The 25471-nt window shown below is 38.7% G+C and overlaps 1 protein-coding gene across 3 annotated transcripts in view; it reads right to left on the bottom strand.

Moving 5' to 3' along the window:
• The window catches only part of MYO5A (myosin VA), a 168517-nt gene that overhangs the window by 100807 nt on the left and 42239 nt on the right, over window positions 1-25471 (bottom strand). For all 3 annotated transcript variants that reach the window (XM_087821400.1, XM_087821398.1, XM_087821399.1), the window contains exons 2-4: window positions 7327-7437; window positions 3933-4104; window positions 1521-1665 (exon numbers count right to left, since the gene is read on the bottom strand). In XM_087821400.1, coding sequence (XP_087677526.1) covers window positions 1521-1665; window positions 3933-4104; window positions 7327-7437 — 428 coding nt within the window. The remainder of the gene's footprint in view (window positions 1-1520; window positions 1666-3932; window positions 4105-7326; window positions 7438-25471) is intronic.

The raw sequence follows: 25471 nt of genomic DNA, 5'->3' as shown, positions 1-25471 counted from the left end.
GGGGGCGAACATTAGAAAACCAAAGTAAATCTAGGGGAAAAAGCAAGAAATATTCATATAAATTTAATGCTATTTGTGAATTACTGTAGCAAAGATGGTAAGAGCCATGACAATATTAAGAAGAGCTTTCATATGTAAGAAGAACATTTTCTATGAGCAGTACATAATTTTTCAGAGATTAGTTTTAGGCTCTAGCACTCTACGCAATCCCCTCTCTGCCTAGTAGTCCTCAGGTTGTACTTGTATGGTGCTAACTGTACTGCGATGCTCTGATCACTATATAAATCAAACACTGTTGGGCTTTTCTAACTTTAATGGGAAAAGTTATACTCATAGATGGAATTTTCTCAATTTTAAGCTTAAAGTTTCTTAAACTTTTGACATTCATTACGACTTTATAGCAGAATCTGGAATATGGCATGTTCTGTAGTATAAAACTATGTTTAGTCATTTTATATTTAATATGTTAATATTTCATAGTGTCAGACTAATAGAATTTGAAAATCAGTCTTCCTAGTTATGTGGCCCTGGGAAAGTTACATAACTTTTCAGTAAAATGAAGGGTGACAGTAATAGTAATACCTCAGTAAAACAGAAGGTTCTGTGAAGATAAAATTAGTTAATAAATAGAAGGCACATAAACAGTGTCTTGCACAAAGACAGTACTTAATAACTGCTGTTATAAAAAGTATTAATAATATTTTATTAATAAAAGGGCATAATGACATCTATGGACTGTCACTGAAAAATTCTACAATTCTGTCACACATAGATCCAATTATGTATAAATAAACAACTCTCCCTGGTTGGAAAGGAAAAACTAAAAACCTCTGCAGTATTAGTTTTCTCTCCACTTCACAAATTGTTTGAGGGTTTCCATATCATATTTATAACATGCCAAGTTCGTACCTGTGGGCTGGAGAAATGAGTTAAATATATACTATTCTTCTGTGCATCCAGTTTTGTATTACATAACATTGTATTATTAAAACTACAATCTAGTCTAAAAAGTATCTTTTTTCTCCTATTTTCCACTCTTAAAATGTTAGGGTTCTATGATTAATATCAAAGACATTTTGCTGATGTTATTCAGGATCACTGATGCCCTAACACATAATGCTAACATTAAAAATTCACAATTTCCTTGATATTTAATGCTCTACCACACAGGTAGATTCTTCCAGCTTTTAGTTCTTGTCTGCTACTCAGCTGAGTGACACTGACATTTAATACCACCAATCCTTAGTCCACCCATCTGCAAAGCATAGCACCTATCCCTGCACAGTCATAGGATCACAATGAAATTCCAAAGGCAGTTTTTAAAAATCTTATGTCCTTTTACAAGTGTAGGTTATTTTAATAATTATGCATGCCATCTGAGACAAACTAGTCAAGGCTGTTTATTTAATAATAATGTATAAGTTGCCATTCACTATACTTTAAAATATCTGTAACTCAGCAATAAAGAAATTAACACATCTAATAAGAGTCATGAAATAATAAACAGAGCTTCCGCCAACCTGGCCATTTGCTTGTAAGCTTCTTCAGCTACTGCGAAAATATGTGGATCCATATCACCCATGTTCTGACCACTGTATGCATTAATAATATCTTCTCCATAAATAGGCAGCTGTTCATATGGATTTATAGCTACTAGGACTATACCTAGGGAAGGGAGTGAAAAAGCAAAAGTAGTAGTCAGTTATATCCTAATGGGCATAAACTTGGTTAAGTGAGAATCATAGTTAACACAAATTTCAATTTCAGTTAATACTGAACAAACAAATTGTTAAGGATCAAAATATGCCATAGCCTTTGCCTCCAAGCCCATTATACCTAGTCCTAAATACAACACCAATTAAAAACTGAACTAGGTTATTTAAAATAATGACAATTGTGACAATGTTAAAGTAACTTTAAATATTTTTATAACATTTAAACCAAAAATTAAACTTCAAATGAAATAATCAGATTCATGCAAGGGTTTGTTTTTTTAAAAAATAAAAATGCTTATCATAATGTTATTCAGTAAAAAGTGAAAACAAACAAAATATATAATAGAGTGGTTAAATACATTTCGTTACAGCCATATGACACACTATTGTGTTACCACCACAATCATATTTTTAAAGATTATTAAATGTCATAGGAAAATATGACACAAAACTATACAGAGTCTGATTCTAATTTTATATCTATTTATGCTCTCTCACATATATACATATATAAGATATAAATCAAAATGATAGTGGTTATTTTTCAATGGTGAATTGCATGTAATTCTTTTCCTTTTTTATACTTTTTTAAATATATATATATATATTTTACTGATTTCAGAGAGAAGAAAGGAGAGGGAGAGAGAGAGAGAGGAACATCAATGATGAGAGAGTTATTGATCGGCTTCCTTCTGCACGCCCCTTACTGAGGATCGAGCCTGCAACCCCGGGCACTTGCCCTGACCACGAATCAAACCTCAGTCTCCTGAATCACAGGTCGATGCTCAACTGCTGAGCCACGCCAGCCAGTCCTTTTTTTCTTTTTTTTTAAATCCTCGCCTAAGGATATTTTTTTCCATTGCTTTTCAGAGAGAAAGTAGAAGGGAGTGAGAGAGAGAAACATTGATGTGAGAGAGACATACATCGACTGGTTGCCTCCCGCACGCACCCCGATGCTCTAACCACTGAGAAGAACCAGCAAGGGCTCCTTTTTTATACTTTTATTGTATTTCCTTAAATTCTACAGTAGGTGTATATTAACTTAATGAAGTCATTCATTCAACTAATATTTTTTCAGCTCCAAATGTTTCAAGTTTAAGTGCTAGGTTTACAACAGTAAACAAAAAAAGAAATCTTTGCCCTCATGGATATTATATTCTAGTGGGAAATTCAAATAATCAACAAGATAAATAAGAAAAATATATATCATAGGTTAGATAGTAGGGAGGAAAAGGAACACATTTAAACAAAAATGGAGGGTAGATAATGAGGAGGAGGAACACTGGGGTAGGATTTAGATGGGAGGGTGGGGCAGGGAAGGCCTTGCCAAGAAGATAGCTAATGTGCAAAAAAAGGAAGACAAAAATTGAAAAAAATAAATATGCAGATAATACATAGCGAAGAAAAGGAGTTAATATCAAGCATATAAAAGATATAAATTCTTTTAAAAAGAAAAGATATCTGTTCCTATCCAAAACAGAGGAGTAACGAAGAAATGGTCAGCACTGAGTTGGGTATCCCAAGCAAATACACTTAGAAGGAAATGAGTGGAAACCTCGGAGCTAAGTCTCAAAGGAGAATTGATTAGTAAAAGAAAGATATGAAGTCAGTGGAGAAAAATGAGCCAGGGACGAGAGAGAAAAAGAGAAAAAAGAAAGAGGGAAAGGGGCCCAAAGCCACATATACATGCATGCTTAATTTCTAAGAGACAGAAAAAGAATCCTGAGCTGGGTCCCTGGCAGCTAATACTACAATGAGCAGGGGCCTAGGCAAGCCGATCAAACAAGAAAAGCCACTACAAGTCAAGTCAGTCTTGAATTTCTAAGTAATTGAGAAAAAGGCAACACTAAACTTCTTGAACCAGCCCCAAAGGCAAGTCTTTGGACATCTACTCTTCATGTACTAGTTTTTAAAAGAGATGAAAATAACTGGCAAATTGGAATTGAATTTGGCATATACATTCTGTGTGTGGGGCAGGGGATCCAAAAGAGAGACCCAGTTCTTTTCATTTTGACAAAAATTGTATAAGTTCACAGAAGAGCTTATTCAGCATAAAGTACAGCTAGCTAATGAACACTGGTACATAGTTTTGATAATTGTGAAGTGAAATTGTCTCTAAGAGAAAGTCCAATCACAGTCTTCCTTGCCCATGCACAGTATTTCCATGGCTATGCCCATTACGTCTCACAGTCCACTCAGACAGCAAGGTACACTTACCACAATATGTATAAATGAGTTTGGAATCAATAAAGCGGACTCTGAGATTGTGGAGCACAGCAGGCTCGTGAAGATAGCTGAGGGCTGTGAGGTCATTTTCACCCACAAGGATGTCAGGGTTTCTTAAGTGAGGCAGTTCCTTGGTCTTTGGATCTAGACGATATTCCAAATCCTGAAAATGCACAAGACACAGCATCTGGATAAACCACGGCAGTAAAAGTGAAACAGGTGTCCAGGGATTTTACTTATTTCCTATTCCTGATTTGCTTCTCAGCTATTAACTGCATTCACTTTCTAGCACCTTCCAAAACCACAGAAACTGATGGGAATGGCAAAAAAATAAGGAGAGTCTTCTTGTTCACTAGATGTATTTAACTCATGAACAATTTTTGCTTATATAGTTTGAGAAGTCTTAGGCAGACTTCTTTTACCCAGTTACTGGACCATAAGTTTTTAAATCTTTATTTAAGATTTTTGGAGGTTTCCCCCCACTTCATCTATGATAAGTAAAAGGCAGTATAACACAATCATTAAGAGCCTGACTCTAGAGTGAGATTGACCTGGGTTTAAATTCTAAAACTGGTACTTAATTCTTTTGTGGTCTTGGGTATGTTATTTAACCTAAATCCTTCATTTTTTAAAAGGGCATAATAGAAACAGCTGCCTAAGTGTTGAGTGTCGACCCAGGAACCAATCCCCAGTAGGGGGCATGCAGGAGGCAGCCAATCGATGATGTTTCTCTCTCACTGATGTTCTCTCTATTCCTCCTCCTTCCTCTCTCTCTAAAAATCAAAACATATTAAAAAAAAAAAAAAAAAAGGCTCACAGTGGTGTGGTAATAATTAAATGAGGCAATGCCTGGTATGTGGTAAAGACTTCGGACCACTGAACCCCAAGAGGTCCAAGAATCCCCTGAAATTAGCTATAACACTTTATGTATATGTGTATAAACATATACACATATATGTACTTTTTTGAAAGACAGTCCATAGTTTTCATCTGATTTTTAATGAGGTGCTTGGCCTCAAAAGTTAAGAAGTACTTACTCACTTTATAGCCAAGAGAACATGATTTTATGGCAAAGCCAAGCATGGAAACTGTAGCTCAACTATGCATTAAGGCCAAATAACATATGACAAGTGAAAAGGGAAAAAATGCAATTTAACTGTAGGGATGGACAAGTTGGTTTTGTAAAAAGTCCCTTTTGTTAATACTGAAGAGATACTCAGGGGTCAAATATTCAAATCTGGTTGGAATTATACTAAATAGGGAGGAAATTTTATAATCTGCTGCTCTACCTCTCTCTGCCTATTTGTTAGGGTATAATGTCCTTCCCCAAAGCTGAATGGCCCTTGCATTGGCCCCTGCAATACACAAAAGCCACTTCTTGGCTGTGTGTTCTCAGGCAGAACTACTTAATGTCTCTGAGCCTTGGCTTCCTTATTTGGAAAATAGTTATAATACCACCTACCAACCCACAGGGTTGCTGTAAGAATTAGCATAAGAAAACAGCCCAAAGTGCCTATGTGTGCCTAACATAGACTAGATGATCAATAAATGTTGAATAAATTAATTCCTTAGTTTGGCATTCAAGGTCCTCTTAGTCTGGCCTAATTTTTCCCTACCGTCTTCCCAACTAATCTCCTTACCTCTGTGTTGCTCTCCTGAAATTTATCCTGCATTCTACTACCAGTGAGTCCTTTCTAAAACGCAAACCTGGCACCCTTCCTCTGTTTATAAACACAACAGTCACTCCCTGTAGCATACCAGGACACCAGGCCTTCTGTGTTCCCACCCCTATCCTCTTGCTTGTCCTGAACTTTCACTTTACATCCCAACAACATGGAACTTGTGTAGCTCCCAAACACATGTTATCATGCATGCCTCCCTGCCTTTGCCCATATTTTTCTGGACCCCTGAAATGCACCCCTTAATATTCAAGCCTTGAACTAGAACACAAACCTTTCTAAACCTCTGCTGCAGTCAACTTGTTATAATAACTATCTCCAAAATGCATTCCAATCTTTACAAAGTCTACCTCCTTTCTCTTTGTCAATCCAAATACTTAAGTCCCAGTCAAAATCCTTCCTCTTTCTTCAAGCCTTTCCTGACAAAGCAGCCCATAATGAAACTTCCCTCTGTTGGGACCCTGAAGTCCTCACTGACTTCACAGTATACACAGTGGTTATGAGCACAGACCATGAAGGTGAATTTCCTGGCTTTAAATCCCAGCTTCATCCCTTAGTACCTATATAACCCCGAGCAAGTCCCAAACTCTCTGAGTCTCAGTTTCTACATCCATAAGTGGTAATAATAATAGCCTCACCTCATAGGCTTGTTGTGAGGATTGAATGAGTTATAGCAAATAAAGCACTTACTAAGTGCTCAACACATGTTAACTGTCAGGAGAGTAGTATTCATTTGGTAGTTAATCATAAATTTACCTTTTGACATCTTAGTGATGGTGAAGTATTCTATATATCCTATATTTTACTTAACTTTCCATGTATTTATATCTAGTTTCCTTAGCTAGACTATAAGTTGTTTAAAGGAAATTAATGTTGCAAAGGCTTTCAAGAAAAAAGTGTGACCTGTCCTGTCAAATGCAGTGGAGAGATTTAAAAGCATGGCACTAAGACAAGTCCATTCATCCAGTGAATGCAGACAGGGAAATATAGAGACACAATTGGTTTTAAATTTTTCTGGTTACCAGAGAAGTGCTTATATATACTAGCTTATCAGTAAATATTTTTCAAATGATTAGTTCCAGCAAATACCAAATCTCAGACTGACTCCTTAGATGATATGAAATATGTTAGTTAATATGAAAACACTTTAATGCTAGCCTAAACAAAATACAGATAAACAAACACATATTTGGAAGCGTTGTATGTGAATCTACCCTAATCATAATCAATTCATAGACCAAAATAATGGACTTTTAAAGTGTCTGCTCTTTCCACTAATCCATTGGGATAGAAACTTCAGTCTGCCATTTTGCCTTTTTTTTTTTTTTTTTTAAGTATATCTTTATTGATTTCAGAGAGAGGAAGGAAGAGGGAGAGAGAGAGAGAGAGATAGAAACATTCATGATGAGAGGGTCATTGACTGGCTGCCTCCTGCAGGCCCCCAACTGGGGATTGAGCCCGCAACCTGGGCATGTGCTCTGACCAGGAATCGAACCCCGATCTTCTGGATCCTAGGTCGACGCTCAACCGCTGAGCCACGGCTGGCCGGGCTCCATTTTGACATTTTTAATCAATTTAATAAGTAAAAATATTAGATTAGTTCAAAATTTAACTTCCAACTGAAGTTAAGTATGTCACAACAAACTTATACTTTTGAATTCCCTTTGCTTTGTGCCAATGATAACAAATAAAAGCCAAAACCTTACCTTTCCTTCCTCAAGGTGAAGCAGGAGGACTTTATCTCCTGGCTTGTAGTCTTTGAGCAGCTCTGCTGACTTCCAAACTTCCTCAGGATCAGGTATCCATACCCTGGCAAACTAGAAAACAAAAAGAAAAAAATTTCAAACTAGCAAATCAATTACTTTATAATGATATATAAAACATTATCATGGATTTATTTATAATTAATTTATGAACAAATAACTCTTGGCCAATATAAAATTTAATTTTTAAATTAGACCCAGCAGTACCATCATACCCACATAAAATAAAATACATGCTCTGTACTGTAGTAATAATTTCACAATATATGTAAGTCAAATCACTATGCGATATACCTTAAACCTATACAGGGCTGTATGTCAACTATCTCAATAAAACTTGAAAAAACCCTACTATGCTCTGGAGAAACAGCTATAATGAAAGTATGACTTTGCTTTAATATAGTAATTGCTACCTGAAAATATAATTTTAGGTTAAAATGTACATATAAATCTATTTTTTTACTAAATGTGGACTTTCAAAACATGATTTTGAGTAACTGGTATGGTGGCTCTGCCAGTTTCAGCAACACAGCTATTTTTTTTTTTTTTAGTACGTTTTTATTGATTTCAGAGGAAAGGAAAGGAGAGGGAGAGAGACAGAAACATCGATGAGAGAGGAACATCAATCAACTACCTCCTGCACACCCCTGCTGGGGATCAAACCTACAACCCGGGTATGTGCCCTGACCAGGAATTCAACCGTGACCTCCTGGTTCATAAGTTGATGCTCAACCACCTAGCCATGATAGCTGGGCAACACGGCTATCTTTTTACGGCAGGACTAACAATTTGAATTTTTTTATTGTGGTTTTCATCCTGTGCTCTACAAAGCCTTAGCGACTTCTCGGGTACTCCTCTAGGCCATTACATTGTGGTGAGGAGAGTAAGCAAAACGCGTGACTCGGAGCCACAGCTGTTTTATATACTGGGTATCTGGAATTGTCATTGTAGGAAGTTCTATTGCTTTAAAAAAACACACAACAAAAACCCGGCCAATGTGGCTCAGTGGTTGAGCTTCGACCCATGAACCAAGAGGTCACTGGTTCAATTCCCAGTCAGGGCACATGCCTGGTTGCAGGCTCGATCCCCAGCAGAGGTCGTGCAGGAGGCAGCTGATCGATGGATGGTTCTATTTCAGTGATGTTTCTCTCTATCCCTCTTCCTTCCTCCTCTCTTTAAAATCAATTAGAAAAAACAAAAATTTTAAAAATTAAATAAAAAGGGAGAAAGCATAGTTGTCTAATATTTTAACTTCATTGTTTTATAAAGATGATTGAAAATGGTAAAAATGTATATTTGGCCAGTAATAAGTTTGGCTCTCGTAGGCTGAATATCATGAAAGAAGTATGGTCAGGGGTTCCCAAAGCAGTAGATCTTTAGCCTCAACTAGACACTCTAGACTTAAGCCAATTTTGGGCTTTAGGTTAATGTTGAAGAAAAAGAACAAAATATATTAACACAAAAGAATCCTCCAAATACCATACTGAAGAGGTGTTTTATGATTTCTTGGATTCCTCAGGAAGGAATCTCCCTTTAAAACATATGTACACCAAGCCCTGATGCCCTTTTTCAGGAATATATGAAAATAACACCATCAGTCTTTCTCTCTTATTTTCTTCAGAGTTCTCATTACTACCTGAGCTTACTTACTACTTGTTTACTTATTTATTATTTCACTTCCTTCATTAGAACACAAGCTCCATGTCTGTATTATTCAACATAATACAGAGTACCTGTGTACCTGGTACAAGGCTGGACACTTAGTATTTGTTGAAAAGAATCTCAGAACAAAAGGTATCTCTGTAAACTGAGTAACACAGTATTGTAAAATAAACTCGTCCATTGCTTTATTGTTCCCTTATTATCACAAACTCAAGCAAACTTTTTGTCTGAATAGTTTGCAGAGGAAAGAATACTGAACTAGGTTATGGGTTCTAACCCCAGAACTACCACATTGGCCTTTTAGCCTTTATTTCAGGCATCTGAAAATGGGGGTGACAGCACTAATCATCTAGTTTATGTCAAGGGCTGACACACATAGAAACCTTGTGAAAAATGTAAACCAATATATAAGTACAACTGTTACTGTTTATTCCATAAGAAGTGATTGCTAATGTTCTATGTCAAATATGTTACTGAAATTAGTTTTATAACTTTTCCCCCAGCTACACAGCCCATAAACTGCGTAATAACTGTACACATTACTAAAATCTTACTCATTCAATAAACATTTCTGTGAACCAACTGCTCCCACTCTGAAGCTCACTTTAGAAAGCCACTATTTCCACAACTCCCTCTGGAAGGATTTACTGGTTCTAGAAAAGATATGTAATATATGAGATACAGAGTCATAAAATTACCTACTACCCTGACTGACGAAAGCATAAACAAGTAAAATGGGTCCAAGTGAGTTTGTAGGAGGCTGACTGACCAGCTCTAAACATGAGATTTTCAACTAACCCTAGTAAAAAGAGGCTTTGTGTTCTTTGCCAATAGCAAGCTGCAGCTCAGATTTTCACAAGCATTTTGGAAACAGTAATGAGTAGGTACTTTTCCAAAGGTTAGATTTCCAAAAGCTAGGTGTTAATAACAGATAGTACAGGAAGGCTAAAGCCCTTGCACTCTCCAGAGAAGAGATATCTAAACACCAAATATCACTCTGACAATCAGCTTCCCCTTTATCTTAACTCTATTTCTTGGAAAAGTATCCAAGGAGAAATAGGTCAGAAATCAGTCTATTATTACCGCTGTCTTTTTATGGTTCTTTTCCACCTTTAATGGTGACTGTGGAAACAACTATTCCAGAACTGGGTCAATTTGAGAGGTATAAATACTGTAGTTGCTGAATCCCAGAGGAATGAATCTCAACCTGACAATGCCCCTTCCTATTGCCTCTGTCCCTACCAACTCTACTTTCCACTTTTTCCTCAGACCCCCTATGAAAATACACATGGCGGCCCTGAGGAATAGGATTAAACCTGTCCAGCCATATCCAGTGCTAAGCCTGCAAGAAGAAAGGCAAGAGACAAGGCCCCAAGATCACATGAGAATTTTAGAAGTGGGACATGGCAGCAAGAGTCAGGCAGGAATCAGAAATAGGGGTGGACACACATATCCAGAAGTCTGCTCAGGGGCTTCCTGAAACAGAAGCAGTTAGCAAAAGATAACCCCACACTGGACACAGCTCCCAGCAACACAACGGAGGGTTCAATGTCATGTAACTCACTCTGTCACGATTAGCTGGTGGAAGGCGGGGCCTTCCTGAAATACTCCTCATTCCCTCTTCCACTCATACTACTCTAGTAATTATCTTGTAAGTCCCTCAAATATCTCACTCATGATACCCCAGACCTTATTTTGGTTATTTATGGATCTCCCTGCCTTTCACATTGAACTACATATTCTTAAACCATCTCTGAATCCCCTCTAAGACTGGCCAAATTCCTTGCCCATCATTGGTGGGCAGCACATTTTTGTTGATTTTATTTAACACAGAGGTAGGGCAAGGGAAGGAAAAAAGACGGGAGAACTTGCCCTGGCTGGTGTGGCTCAGTTGGAGTGTCATCCCGTACACTAAGAGGTGGTGGGTTCAATTCCTGGTCAGAGCACATACCCAGGTTGTGGGTTCAATCCCCAGTTGGGGAGTGCACAACAGGTAACCCGGTCGATGTTTCTCTCTCTCTCCCTTCCTCCCTCTCTAAAACCAACAAAAGCATGTCCTCAGGTAAAGATTAAAAAATTTTAAAAAGAATGGAGAACTGGGATGAAAGGTAGCAAAGGCAAACTTCACAGGCCTACCTCAGAATTTTTCATGAAGCCACAAAGCACAACTGAGATGTGGGAGGAGTCAGAGACTTAGAGAAAAGAGATTCCTGGGCAAAGAAAGAGGAAGCATGTGCTGTAGGAACAGGCAGGAGAAGGGAAAACAAGGATTTGGGATCTGGGGTACTGCTACTAGAGCCAACAAAAACTGTAGGAGATTAAAAGAGAAAAAAGACTTAAAGCAGATAATGTAAATATGCAAACACCAAAGAAGATTTAGACAATTCAAATGAACACATGAGTAGAAAGACAGTTAAGGACAAAATGGAGATGGGCTTAATTTTATAAGTCAAACTTTAAGGAAATAATGCTACCACAGATTTAAGTTGCATAATAGCTTGCAAGGAAAATAAAAGCCATCTGTTGTTCTACAATACAATTTAATGAGGCCTGCCTGGCAGTGATGAGGCAATCCTGACAGTCTAATGGAAGAAGCGCTGGAAAGGCAGGTTTGGGGGTCATGCTTGCACTAGTACTTGGCAGAAAGGGGAACTAAACTGTGTTGGCTCAGCCTAGTGTGGCCCTGACACCTTCTCCGGGATTACACCATCCCTGTACCCTTAAGGAGGCACCAGTCATCTTTCTTTTTGTATCCTACCACATGACAACACTCAAGAAATCCTTGATTAGTGCTGATGACTCACTGGAAGTTTTACTAATTTGCATTTTGTCAATCAAGGAACCCTGAGATGTGGCCACCAAAAGCAGTTGTTTCTGAGACACTCTGAAAACAAGACAGCACTAACAGATTAAATGACTAGTCCTCAAATCTCCCAAAAATCTGACCCATGTGATTCTCTCTCCTTCCCCAAACTGCTACATACATTATTCACCTTTCATATAGCACATGTGTACATCTTTCCTAGCTCCCCTGTTAAATTGTAAGCAGCTTGGCAACATGGAATCTGCCTGGATTCATTTTTGATACCCCATTGTGAATGCAAAGATGAATACCTTGTGACAGTTCAAAAAGGCCTATGATAAAAACTAAGTATCCTTGAGGCTACCAACTGAAGCAGGTGAGAAACTCCTACCCTAAAGCACATAATGGGCTTTCTAGAATTTTTATACACATACATATACATTTACATTTACATATACATACATACACATAGAGAAATAATCCATATGGTCACTAAGCAATTCACATAACCCTCGATACAAAAATTCAGAAACTACTACCCTGAAGTACACAATGGGCTTTCCAGAACTTTTTTTTTTCTAACTTTTATTAGTATTTATTTTATGTTGAATTTACTCCTGGGCCATAAGTTTTTGTTTCTTCTGGGATATCTTTTTCTTCTGTGCAACCTCCTCTTCTGGCTTAGGAACAACCTTCTCTTTTTCAGTAAGGATCATCTCAATGTGGCAGGGTTAATCCGCTCATGAGCTCTATAAATTCTGGGTCACATCTTGGGAGCTTTGTTCACTTTGGATGTGCTCAATGACCAGAGAATCTACACCTAAACCCTTAAGTTCAGCATTGCTTTCTGCGTTTTTAAGCATGTGTAGCAAAAATTCAGCACTCTTTTTGGGTGACTGACCCTGTGTCCAGCCCCACTGTTTCGCCTGGGCACACTACCAACTCCACCATTATAAAGACGGAATGGCACACATTGCTCTGTAAAGTGACATCCTTCAGATACTTGGTAGCTTTTCGAATATGCATATCCTTGCTGGCCTGGGCAGTTTCACAAGTGTTCTTAAAGTGAAAATGAAGATTTGAATCTCTTGATTTGCATGATTTTGTGGGGTTTTCTGGGTTAAGTGAATAGCGAACCATTTTCAGAGGTCACCTCTGGCCGCTTTCGGGAAGAGTCCAGAACTTTTATACGTACATGCACATACATATACACACAACAAATATTTGTTGAATGAAAGAATGATATAATGAACTCCCATATACCTACCACTTAGGTTCAGAAATAGAACATTACTATTATTGGAACTCCTCAATGGAATATATTCTTAAGCATTTCATTTTCCCTCATCACTACTATTCTCCATGCCAGACTATGGGTTTGCTGTACCCCCAAAAGCCCTGCTGCCTCACACTTCTGTGCCTTTGCTCTAGCTATTTCCTCCATCTGGAACACAATCTCTCCTCTTCATTAGCCAGCAGACTCCTCGTTATCCTTCATGTTTGAGTTAAAGTAGCACCTCCTCTAAGAAGCCCTTCCTGACTTATCATTTGCCACTGTGTTCTCAATGTCCCCACCACCTCAGATAATCTCCCACTAGAATCCTCATCCCACTAAATGATGCCTTTGCAGGCCCATCTTCCTCTAGAGACTGTGAGCCCCTTAGGAAGAGGTGTATCTTATTTATCGTTGCCTTTTTAGCACCTGACACAGGGCCTGCCTCTAATAATGTCTTAATAAACTTGTGTTACATAAATATTATACTCTAAGAGGGCAGACTAAAAGAAGTATTGGCAAGAGACTTACAGAATCTTCTGGAAAGGTCTCTAATTTCCAGAAATAGAGAAAAATGTAAGTAATACTAGACAACTGAGTTATGTAGGAAATATTGGTGTGACAGAAGGAAAGAGCCAGGCATTTAAGTAATAGAGAAGTAATGAAACATCCTTTCCTTCCCCCACCACAAACCCCCACCTCAGTCCTTTCATAATTCATGTGTTTAGAGTGAAAGATGCCCTAACTTCTAAAACAGCACACCCCAATGGCAGCCCCCAAAACTCCTCACTCAGAAGGCAAAACTGTTGTGACCACTAACAGCCATCTCCTGGAGCAGCAAAGGGGGAATAGATGGGAAGAAAGGTAAGCCAGAGGGTTAGGGCAGGAGAAAGGGTCACACTAAAATAGGGGGACAGAGAAAAGAAAGGCTGGGGTTGGACACAGTGCACTGTGGGTCAGTCAGAAGTGAACAGCAGAAGTGTCCTGTGTCCTGCTGCAGCTTTATACCAATGCATGCTGCTGCTGAGCAAAGAGACACACACCAACCCACTACAGGAACCTGACACAGGTTGTGAGGAATAAGCACTAACATCTACTGAGTGCTTTCTCTGTGTCAATAGAGGCCTAATTATTTTACATACATAATTTCATTCCATCATCACCATAACCCTATGACTAACCCATTTTAACAGATACGGAGGCTTAGACCTTAAAAGTGGTAGAGCTGGGATTCAAATCTATGTCTACTGTAAAAGCCAAATACTCTTTCCACTCCACCACACTTCCCCCTTATTAAAACAGTAGATTTCATGAAGAAGAAACTCCCCTCCCTCACTCCAAAAAAGTTCCTCTGGGTATCATAATGGAAACAGCTGTGAAACTGGTCCATGTCATCAGGTGAGTCTGAAGAATCTCTCATCTAGGACAGTGTGTGAAAGCCACAGTAATTAGCCTGGCATCAGTCCTGCAGTATTCCAGTTGGCTCTGACCATAGGATGAGGCTCTGCCAAAAAAGAGTACAGGGAATAATAGCAAAAAATAATCTGAGATGCCAAGGGCTAAAATTTTAATAAATAATTGATTTCAGGTTCATTTATTTCTATAAATTAAAAAAATGATAGGGTTGATTTAAGATATTTCATTTCATTGTAACTCTTGAAGTTACCTTGCATGTACAGTAAAATGTGCATGGTTTAAAAGTAAGTTAAGTTCAAGTCAGCTTCCAGCAAATATTGACATTATTTTAAATTCTTGAAGAAGCCCTACCTGGTTTGGCTCAGTGGTTAGAGTGTTGGCCCTCAGACTGAAGGGTCCCGGGTTTGATTCTGGGCAAGGGGGCACATACCTCGGTTGCAGGCTCAATCCCTGCCCCTACTGGGGCACACGCAAGAGGCAACCAATCCATGTGTCTCTCTAACATTGATGTCTCTCTTTCTCCCCACCCCCCTTCCACTCTCTCTGAAAAAGCAATGAAAAAAATATCCTCAGGTGAGGATAAAATAAATTAAACTCACGAAGGAAATAAGAACTTTGCAAATTAATGATTATGTTTTGTCAACATCCAGTAGCAAAAATTAAATAACTACTTCTTTAGAATTTTATGTAAGATGGCAGTTCTGTAATAAAGATTATTTTTGGAACCAGGTCTTCCTTTATAACACAGTCTTAATATGACATCAAGAAAAATTACTATTTCCATCTACAATTAGCTAGTGGTATTTGAGGATAAATTACAAAATTCTAGATAAGTAAAATAATCAAAAATAAAGTGGAATCACCAACAAAGAAAGGAATCATGCTGATCATCTTCATCACAAGGCTGTTTGTTTGACTAGGATGAAGAACACTCCAAATTTTCCTCTCCTTTACTTAATTCTTGCAATAGGCTTTATAATTGTTATTACTAAAGAAGTCACTTATTCAACAGTCTGAGACAGGTAAATAATGAGCCACAAGGTCACCCAGCTAATAAATGACAGATCTCTGACTTCAAAATGCTTAGAATGTACAGTATAAGAAATAATAAAACAAATATAATCTCAATGAATCAGTTTCTCCTGATTATGGCCCAAAGTTGCCCAAAATTAAGCAAAACAACTCATACTTTCCTACCGCTTTCAACACTTGCTCCCAATTTAGAGAGAAGTATAAAAAGGGGTCACGTTATATGTACAGGCCTCTGCTATAGAGATATCTTCCTCCTACGCAGAATATCTATCACTCTTAACAAGTGAGTTGGTGCTAAAAGAAGCCATGGGTAATTTGGGTTGGTCTCAACATGGTAAATTTTGAAGAAATCAGACAATATATACATTATATGAGACAACATAGCTAAACAGACACCATTATGTAGTTTCCTCTGTTTATAACAAGTGGTTTCCTTTGTTTTGCTTCTAGCTTTGGGGACAGACAGTTCTGGCTGAGACCATGGTCTAGTGCTAACCTGGGACACATTACAGGTCTTCTATGACCTGGCCCTGCCTACTTCTGCAGTCTCATCTCTCACCATTCCTGGCTTACACTTGACCCTCTAACAACTGCAAACAGCATCAGGTTCCTCCATATCTCTCACTTTTACTCACATTATCCCCAAGCGTGGCAAACCCTTTCCCCACCCTCATCACCCCACTTAGTGCCTATGTGTCCTTTAAGAGCCTACCTTTCAGCAGTATTTGATCACTGACCTTAACAACCAACCTGGAACACACTGCCTGGCTTCTGAGATACCCCATTCCCATGGTTCCCTCCCACCTCTCAAATCACTCCCTTTCAGTTTCTTGTGCCAGGTACACCTTTTCTATCCAACCTCTAACTGTTGGAATCACCCAGATCTCTGAGCTGAGTCTCTTCCCTCTTCTAATGTAGTATTAAGAGCTCAAGCTTTAGGGCGAGACTGCATGGGTTTCATCGTTTACTATTTCTGTGGTTTTTCTGTGCCGCGTCTGCAATAAGAGTAATAATAATGCCTACAACGTAAGAGTTATTATGAAGATTAAATCAGTTAATGTATATAAAGTACTCAGAACAGTGCTTAGCACATAGAAGGAAGTCAATAAGCATTAGCTATCCTCATGAGTATTAATGTTATAATTATGATTAGAGATCATTATTTTTATATCTACATTGTATCCCACCCAACCCCTTGAGTTTAAAATACCATTTTTTCCCAAATTTCTCTCTCCAGCCGAGACTTTTTTATTGAACTCTAGACCCAAAGACCCACAGTCTCATATAACTAAGATCTCTATTTAGGTGTCTCAAACATATCTTAAATTTAAGTCTAAAACAGAACTTTTCTTCCACTGCTCTTTTTTTTAATCCTCACCCAAGGATATTTTTCCATTGCTTTTAGATAGAGTGGGGGGGGGGGGAGAAACACTGATGTGAGACAGACATCAACTGGTTGCCTTCTGCACGAGCCCTGACTGGGGTGGGGAACAAACCTATAACCCAGGTATGTGCCCTTGACCAGGAACCAAACCCGCGACCCTTCAGTGCATGGGCCAATGCTCTAACCACTGAACACACTAGCCAGAGCTTCTACTGACTTTTAAATCTGTCCTTTCTACAGCATCCCCATGTCAGTAACAGGCATCTCTACCTAGCTCTTGGGAGAAAACTGATCGTTAGCACCACCTTCTCCTGGATCCCTATATCAAATCCATTACTAAGTCCTACATGCAATATACAGTAACGTTGGACCACCTCTCTCCACCTCCATGCACCATCAACTCTTACCCTGATGCTAGAAACAGCTATCAAGCTTTCCCTCCCCCATTCTCTATTTAGCAGCCACAGTGTTGTTTCTGAAATGGAAAAATCTGATGTCTCAACCTTGCTTAAAACCCTTAGTAATGTGAAATAAAACCCTATGTGAAATAAAACTTTCACATAACCTTCTAGAGCCTTGCATGACTTGGCATCTGCCTGCAGAAGGTCTTGGAGAAGCAGTTCTATCTCATGACAGTCCTCACTACTCCCACTGCTTAGGCCCTCTCTCCACCCACCAAGGGCCATCTGTACTTTTTCCTTCAACAACTTACACAATCCATGCTACCTCAAGCTTCAAGCCCTTCTTTCATACTTTCTCTTGGCCTAGAACTTGGCCTAGAACCTTTAGCCTCACTGTTACTGATTCCTACTTATCTTTCACATTTCAGCTTGAATGTCTACTCTTTGGAAGGACTCTCCCTGACTTCTCCGTCTAAATAAAGCCCTTCTGTTATACTTTCTCACATAATCCTGTACTTTTCTTCATTATAAAGACCATGAAGACAGGAACTATGTCTATTTTGCTTGAAATTGATGCACAGGGTTTAACAGTGTCTGACCTATAATAGGTACCCAATAACTACCTATTGAATAAATGAATGCCCTATTTTATCAAATCTAAGACACCATCAGTGATAAGATGCATTCTGAATGTGAAAAAACAATGTGCATATCAGAACTAAGAACAGCAGATCATTACCGTACACACTGTTCTTAACCTCGCCGCTGACTCCATTTTATGTCTGTATTTTTTCCTTCCCTTTTCTTCTACTTTTTAAACTTCTTTCTAAAAGAAATGTATATCCTTTCTTGAATAAAGCAGTATTTTAAAATAAAAGAACCCATTTTAAAAACTCAGTTTACGTGTAATGACCTCCAGAAAGCCTTCCTTCCTTAACCACCACATTAAGGGAGAGGCTTCTGCTTGGACCTTCCATAATATGTTGTTTTTCTCTCTATTCACTTGACTCATTCCATTTTATTATCTTTTCACAGGCCTCTCTCTCTCTCTCTCTCTCTAATATAAATAAGTCCATTCTACCCAGGAATCAAACTAGCAACCTCTTGGTGCATGGGTCAACGCTCAACCATTGATCCACACTGGAGGGCTCACAGGCCTATCTCTTTAACTAGACTGTGATCACCTTGAAGACAACATCTGTGATTTATCCATTGGCATCACCACCATACTGGCCCAGTGCTTAGGAGAGTAGATGTTCAAGAGATGTGTGTTGAGTGAATAAATAACTAAATTGACAAGTCTTTAGGAGCCACAGAACTTCCATGGATTAGAAATGCAAAGAAATGCTGTGCCAAAACAGAAAGCCAGTCATGGCAGAAGCCATAGAAAAAAATTAAAAATAATTTTTCTAGCTACCAACTACAAGCATCAGTGAAAAGCAACTACCCAGTCACCCACACTTAAAAATACAAGGCTGGCTTGTCCAAATGAAACAGGATTTGTCAATAGCAGGTTATTTTAAAGATGATGAACAGAACATGCATAAACATGAAGAGCCTCTAGATTAGTAAAACTTATATTAATATGTTAAGTGCTACTTATCCCTCTATCCATAGCTTAGACTTTTTTTTTAAATCAACAGAATCCTTGTAAAAACTGTTTCAACAAACCCCACAATTTCTACTTTGTAGTGTACATATTTTTAATTACATATACAACAGGTAGGCTAATAACATAAGGCTATTGTGCTCATTTGATATACTGCTGGCACCACCAGATGCATGCTGAGTACCAGGAAGGCAGGTGCCCTCAGTGTTACCCTAAAGGAAGACGAGAGCCACAGAAGTAATGGTATTGGGCCAAAGCCAGCTGCTGCCCATGCTTGCACCTTGATCGTGGTGAGACAATTACTAGAGAACCAAGAAGCAGAAATTATTAGATATTGAGGTTATAAAACTCTAACTCAACAATTCCTAAACTTCTAGAGAGACCAAGAGTACACTCTTCTTTTCTAAACTGTAACAGCCCTAACTGCTAAATGGTATTACGGAACTGATAAAGAAGATCATCAGAATTGAGTGGTTGGGGGTTCTCGATAGTAATGAGAGAAATTGACAGGACGTTGGGGATAACAGAAAGATTAAAATCAACTGTCACTCTATCTTAGGTTGTAAAAAGCTCATAGCTCATGAAATAAAGGACATCTGTTCCTGAGCAAGAGTTACTCCAATTGTATATGCTGAAAAAGTATTTTTAAGATAAATGCTGCACAAGCAAGCAGGGGTTCGGAAAGAACCTGTGTCAGCCTTTTCCTCAGGGCTCAAGCTGGTGTCCTGACATGAACTTCACAACAGTCTTCTAGCAGAACAAAATGAATTTCCCTGGAAATAAGAATCTCATTCTGTCTGTGATATCTGAGGAAGAATATTATTTCCTTCTATCCCTCTATAGTGGATTCTCACTTAAAGAAAAAAATCCATGAGCTATGTATTTCTTCTTAGTACATAAAAAAACTAAAAATTTTTTTAAATAATCACACCTAAAATTGCTTTCATTTTTGTTAATATACATGGAGTTTGTTTCCCCCTTACTTATTTAATCATTTTTTCTTAATTTTCTTAGGTAGTTATTTAAGCTTCTATTACAATTTCATTGGTATTTTAGTGTGTTTCATACAAAAGAGGTTCTCTTTTGCTAGTTCACTCTAGCCTTCATAAAAGCTGCTTTAAATTTATTTTATTTTCAATCTGTATGTGGGATAATTGGCTTCTTCTATTTACTCCCCACTGTGCAAAAAGTACTTCCTTTTATTTGACCTGCAATTACTTCTTTGAAGCTTCAAGAGATGCTCCTGAGTACTTATTTATATAGTGAATAAGTCCACGTTGCCCACTTCATGTGCTTCATAGATTTCTGAGCTTCTACCAGATGAATAGTTCATTATCTTTTCAAACTGAAGGGTCCATTTTTTTTTAACAGTGCCTCACATCCTCTTACTCATTCTAGCTTTTTAAAAACAAAAATCTGTGCCCAAGGATACGTTTTACTGATGATATTAGAGAGACGGGGAGAGAGAGAGAGAGAGAGAGAGAGACATCAACTGATTGCCTCCCATATGCACCTTCACTGGGGATCAAATCACAAACCAGCAACCTTTCGATGCATGGGACAATGCTCCAACCAACTGAGCCATTCTAACTTACTTTTAATCTCTCTAAATTTAAATTTTCTCACAAAATAAAGCAATTAGAGTGTATAGAATCCAGGGTCGAGGTTAAAAGCACAGGTTTTGAAGTCAGACAAATCCAGTGGCTCCCATACTTTCCAACTGTGTGACCTTAAGTAAATTACCCCACTTCCTTCCTCAGGGTCCTCATCCATAAAACGGGTTATTAATAATACCTATTTCAGAGAGTTGTTATGCATATAAATGAGATAAAGTTTAAAGACCATTACATTACATTGTCACCACCGTGACCCGCCTGCCCCATCCACATTGTGCTTAATCTGAATTCCTTTACTGTATTCTACAATGAAGTGTGCAATTTGGTCCCTGCCCTTGGGTTAAATATCAATGGGATATTCTCCCTTCCCTTAAGCTCTGGCTCTGCCAGCCTTCTGTTGCTCTTAGAACACACCAAACTCTTTCCGACTTTAAGGCTGTTACTCTGCCCTCTGCCCTAGAGTGCCCTACCCTCATCCCTCAACTATTCTTACAGCTGGTTCCTTCTCCAGGTCTCTGTTTAGTTGTCTCCTTCTCAGAAAGGTCCTTCCTGGCCACCCCATAAATTGTTTTATTTACTTGGGATTATCTGTCTTCCCAACTAGCCTGAAAGCCCTTTAAGAACAGAGACCACTGCTAATTCCAGAACCTAAAACAATGCCTAGCAACTAGTAGGTACTCAATAAATGTGTACGGAATCAAAGTGCTTAGCATGGTGTCTAGCTGGAGTTAAAAATAGTTAGGGCCCACCGGCGTGGCTCAACAGTTGAGCATTGACCTATGATCCAGGAGACCACAGTTCGATTCCTGGACAGGGCACATGCCCGGGTTGTGGGCTCAACCCCCGGTGGAGGGCCTGCAGGAGGCAGCCGATCAATGGCTCATCATTGATGTCTCTCTCTCCCTCCCTTTCTCTGAAATCAATAAAGATACATTTAAAAAAAAAAAAAAGGTTAGGACCAGGACGTGAAAGATGTCACACACCATGTTAGGCAGTTTAGCCTTTATACTGCAAAAGATAAGGATTTATCAAAGACTTGTCAGCAGGGTAATGAGTAACCAGATGTTTCTAATAGCCTAGTTCTAAATGGATGTTCTTTAATCATAATAAAAAGCGCATCTTGTACAGCTTCTGCTTATGATTAGTTGTTCTCTCCCCACACTTACGTGTATACTACTGTCACATTTTGTCTGTAGACAGGATTTATCTAATATACACATAATTGCTTCCAAAATGTCATTCATTTTGGAGGGGCTGGGAGTCAGCTTTACCTAAGGGCAGGGGCTGAGAGGGCAGTTCAGCTGCTATTATTGCAGCATAAATGGTGGGAGCTGGAAGGGAGAGTCTTGCCCTGGAAATAAAGAGGGGGGAGAGGCAAAGGAGGGACCCTGTAATGAGCTAGGTGTAAGGGGACAAATGAGGACACCTGCAGGCAGGTTCAGTCACCAAAAGAACAGAACTCTGCTGGTCTGCTTCTGAATAGAAGCATTTATTTACCCCTGGGCTGCAGGCTGCTTCCTTATTCCAGCACTGTCTCTTTTTTTAAGTGTCCTTTTAGCTGAGAAAAGCAGCTATGAAAGTTGACCTAGACCCTGTATTTGGAAGAAAGGCTGGCTCAAAAGATGTTTAAGAAAAATTAAAAACATAACAAATTCTCTTAATGTGGAAAGAGCTCTTATAATTCATTTTTAAAATATGTTTTTATTAATTCCAGAGACAGGAAGGGAGAAGGAGAAAGAGAAACATCAATGATGAGAGAGAGTCATTGGCCAGCTGCCTCCAACATGCCCCTTACTGGGGATCAAGCCCAAAACCCAGGCATGTGCCCTGACTGGGAATCGAACCAGTGACCTCCTGGTTCATGGGTCGACTCTCAACCACTGAGCCACGTCGGTCAAGCACTATTACAATTTAATAAGAAAAAGATAAACAACCCAGTAACAAAATAGGCAAGAGATAACAACAGGCAACTCAGAGAAGCACCACTAAAAAAAAAAATTAAAATTAAGAAAAGATGTCTAACTCACTAATAATCAAAGAAATGCAAATTTAAAACAATTAAGATTCTGTGTATTGGATTTGAAAAGAAAGGGTTGATAATAACGTGTTGGGAAAAGAGTGGAAAATCAGGCATTTTCATAGGCTGATGATAGCATAAACAGGCACAACCTTATTAGACTGCAATTTGGTCATTTCTTTTACAATGTAAAATGTACATTTCAGGGATGCATACCAACTGGGAGAAGGACAGACTTTTCATTTTGTACTTTATGTATTCCAATATTTTTCATTTTTGATAAGTATTATTTTATAATAAAACCAAAAGTTTTTAAACATGCATATCCTTGACTACAGAAGTCTGTATCTAGAAATTTTCCCCATGGATACCAAAAATAGAAATAATTACAGTTGACCCTGGAACAACACTGATTTGAACTGTGCTGAGGTCAGCTATATTTCCAAAGATGTTCTGCAGCATTATTTGTAAAACTGAAAATTTAGAAAGGACACAAAGGTTAATATATGCCTATATTAATATAAAGGTTAATGTAGCTGTAGCTGTAGTAATATATAGTTAATAGATATGGTGCAGCTACACAAACGGATACTAAAAAAGATAAAGTAGGTCTGTATGTACTGACACAGAAAGATACTGTCAGTTAAAAAAGGGCAAATTGTATAAAAGCATCATTTTATGATTCTACTTTTGTTCAATATTTACAGATCCATATAATATAGTGGCTTGACAAGTACAAATTTTCATTTATGGTTTCCACTCTTTGTGAACACTGAAAGTCGATGGCATCTGAACATTCATCCCTTTGCCCAGTCATAAATGAGTGACACACTCTGTGAGACCTTCCTGGGAAAGGGAGACGAGAGCTGGATAGTGGGACTGGCCCTGCCCTGGAGACCATCTCAACCTGGCTTGGCTCTTCTCCATTAGTCTGTGTGTACACTCCTGAAGAAGTTACTTTTAAAAATTGTTTCTTTGTAGGAGAGAATTGTGCAAGAAAGCTACCTATTTGCCCCTGTGATGAAAGTGAAAACTGTGTCAAGAAGTTTCTGAAAGAGACTGTTCTAACCATACACTGTCTCCTCTGCCCTAACCCCCACATCCTAGCCCACCCTTGGCCTACGAAGTCACTGGCCCCTCCCCTCCTCTCCAGCTTTATCTCTCATTATACTCCCCCTTTTCTTTTTTGCACTCCAGCCCCACTGGCCTTTTTCAGCTCCTCAAAGGTGACAGAGTCTACCCACCACAGGACTTCTCACAATGCCCTCTGCTTGGAATTCTACTCCCCTCATTAACAACTAGGCTTCTTTCAAACCTCGGGTTGGCCTTTACTCTTTCAGCTCCTCAAAGGTGACAGAGTTCTACCCACCACAGGACTTCTCACAATGCCCTCTGCTTGGAATTCTACTCCCCTCATTAACAACTAGGCTTCTTTCAAACCTCGGGTTGGCCTTTACTCTTTGAGCCCCCAACTAATCAGCTGCTGCTGCTCTGTGTGCCCTCCCAGCACTGTGAACCTCCCCTTTGGGGCACTTAGCACAGCTATGACATGGCATTTGTTGCTCTCCTCCCAGTAAGCTCCATCCTGCCTATTTTTGCTCACTGTTGCATCTCTACCATCTAGAACAGTGCCTGGAACATGAATGAACAGTATATGTATGCATAATTATGAATAACTTGCTAAACACACTGTAAGAAAAATTACCACCAGCAATGAACAAGTAGAATTTTAAATTAAAAACACCACACCATTTACATTAGCACCTCCCAAAAATGAAGTACTTAGGTATAAATCTAACAAAATATGCACAAGATTTATATGAGAAAACTATAAAACTCTGATGAATAAAATCAAAGAACTAAATAAGTAGAGAGATATTTCATGTTCATGATTAGGAAGACTCAGTATTGTCAAGACGTCAGTTCTTCCCAACTTGATCTATAGAATCACAGCAATCCCAATCAAAATCCCATCAAGATATTTTATGGATATCTACAAACTAATTCTAAAACTAATATGGAGAGGCAAAAAGACCCACAAGAGCAAACACAATATTGAAGAAGAACAAAGGTGGAGAATTGATCCTATCTGGCTTCAAGATCTACTACAGCCTGGCCGGGCGTGGCTCAGCAGTTGAGTGTTGACCTAGGATCCAGGTGATCAGGGTTTGATTCCCAATCAGGGCACATGTCCAGGTTGCGGGCTCGATCCCCCGTCGGGGGCGTGCAGGAGGCAGCCGATCAATGACTCTCTCATCATTGATGCTTCTCTCTCTCTCTCTCTCTCTCGCTCTCATTTCCTCTCTCTGAAATCAATAATGATATATATATTTTTAAAATCTACTATAAATCTACAGTAATCAAGACAATGAGGTATTTGTGAAAGAAGAGACACCTCTATCAGTAGAACAAAACAGAGAGGCCAGACCCACATCAATATAGTCAACTGATCTTTGGCAAAGGAGCAAAGACAGTCTTGTCAATAAATGGTGCTGGAATAAGAAGACATACACATGGGAAAAAAAAGAAAGAAAAATGAATCCTGATACAGACATTATATCCTTCACAAAAATAAACTCAAATGGATCATAAGCCTAAAACGTAAAATGCAAAACTATGAACTCCTAGAAGATAACAGAGGAGAAGAGCTAGATGACCTTGGGCATGGTAATGCCTTTTTAGATAACACACAAAAGGAATGATCCATTAAACAAATATCTGATACACTAAACTTCATTAAAATTAAAACTTTCTGTTCTACAAAAGGCACATCTGATAAAGGGCTATTATCCAAAAAAATATATATATATAAAGAAGTCTTAAAGCTCAACAATAAAAAAACAAACAGCCCGGCCAGTGTGGCTCAGTGGTTGGC

This window comes from Miniopterus natalensis, chromosome 1 (assembly GCF_054644295.1).
Source record: "Miniopterus natalensis isolate mMinNat1 chromosome 1, mMinNat1.hap1, whole genome shotgun sequence".
Taxonomy (NCBI): domain Eukaryota; kingdom Metazoa; phylum Chordata; class Mammalia; order Chiroptera; family Miniopteridae; genus Miniopterus; species Miniopterus natalensis.
Note: the sequence above shows the minus strand (reverse complement) of the source record. Positions and strands in the feature narration are given on the sequence as shown.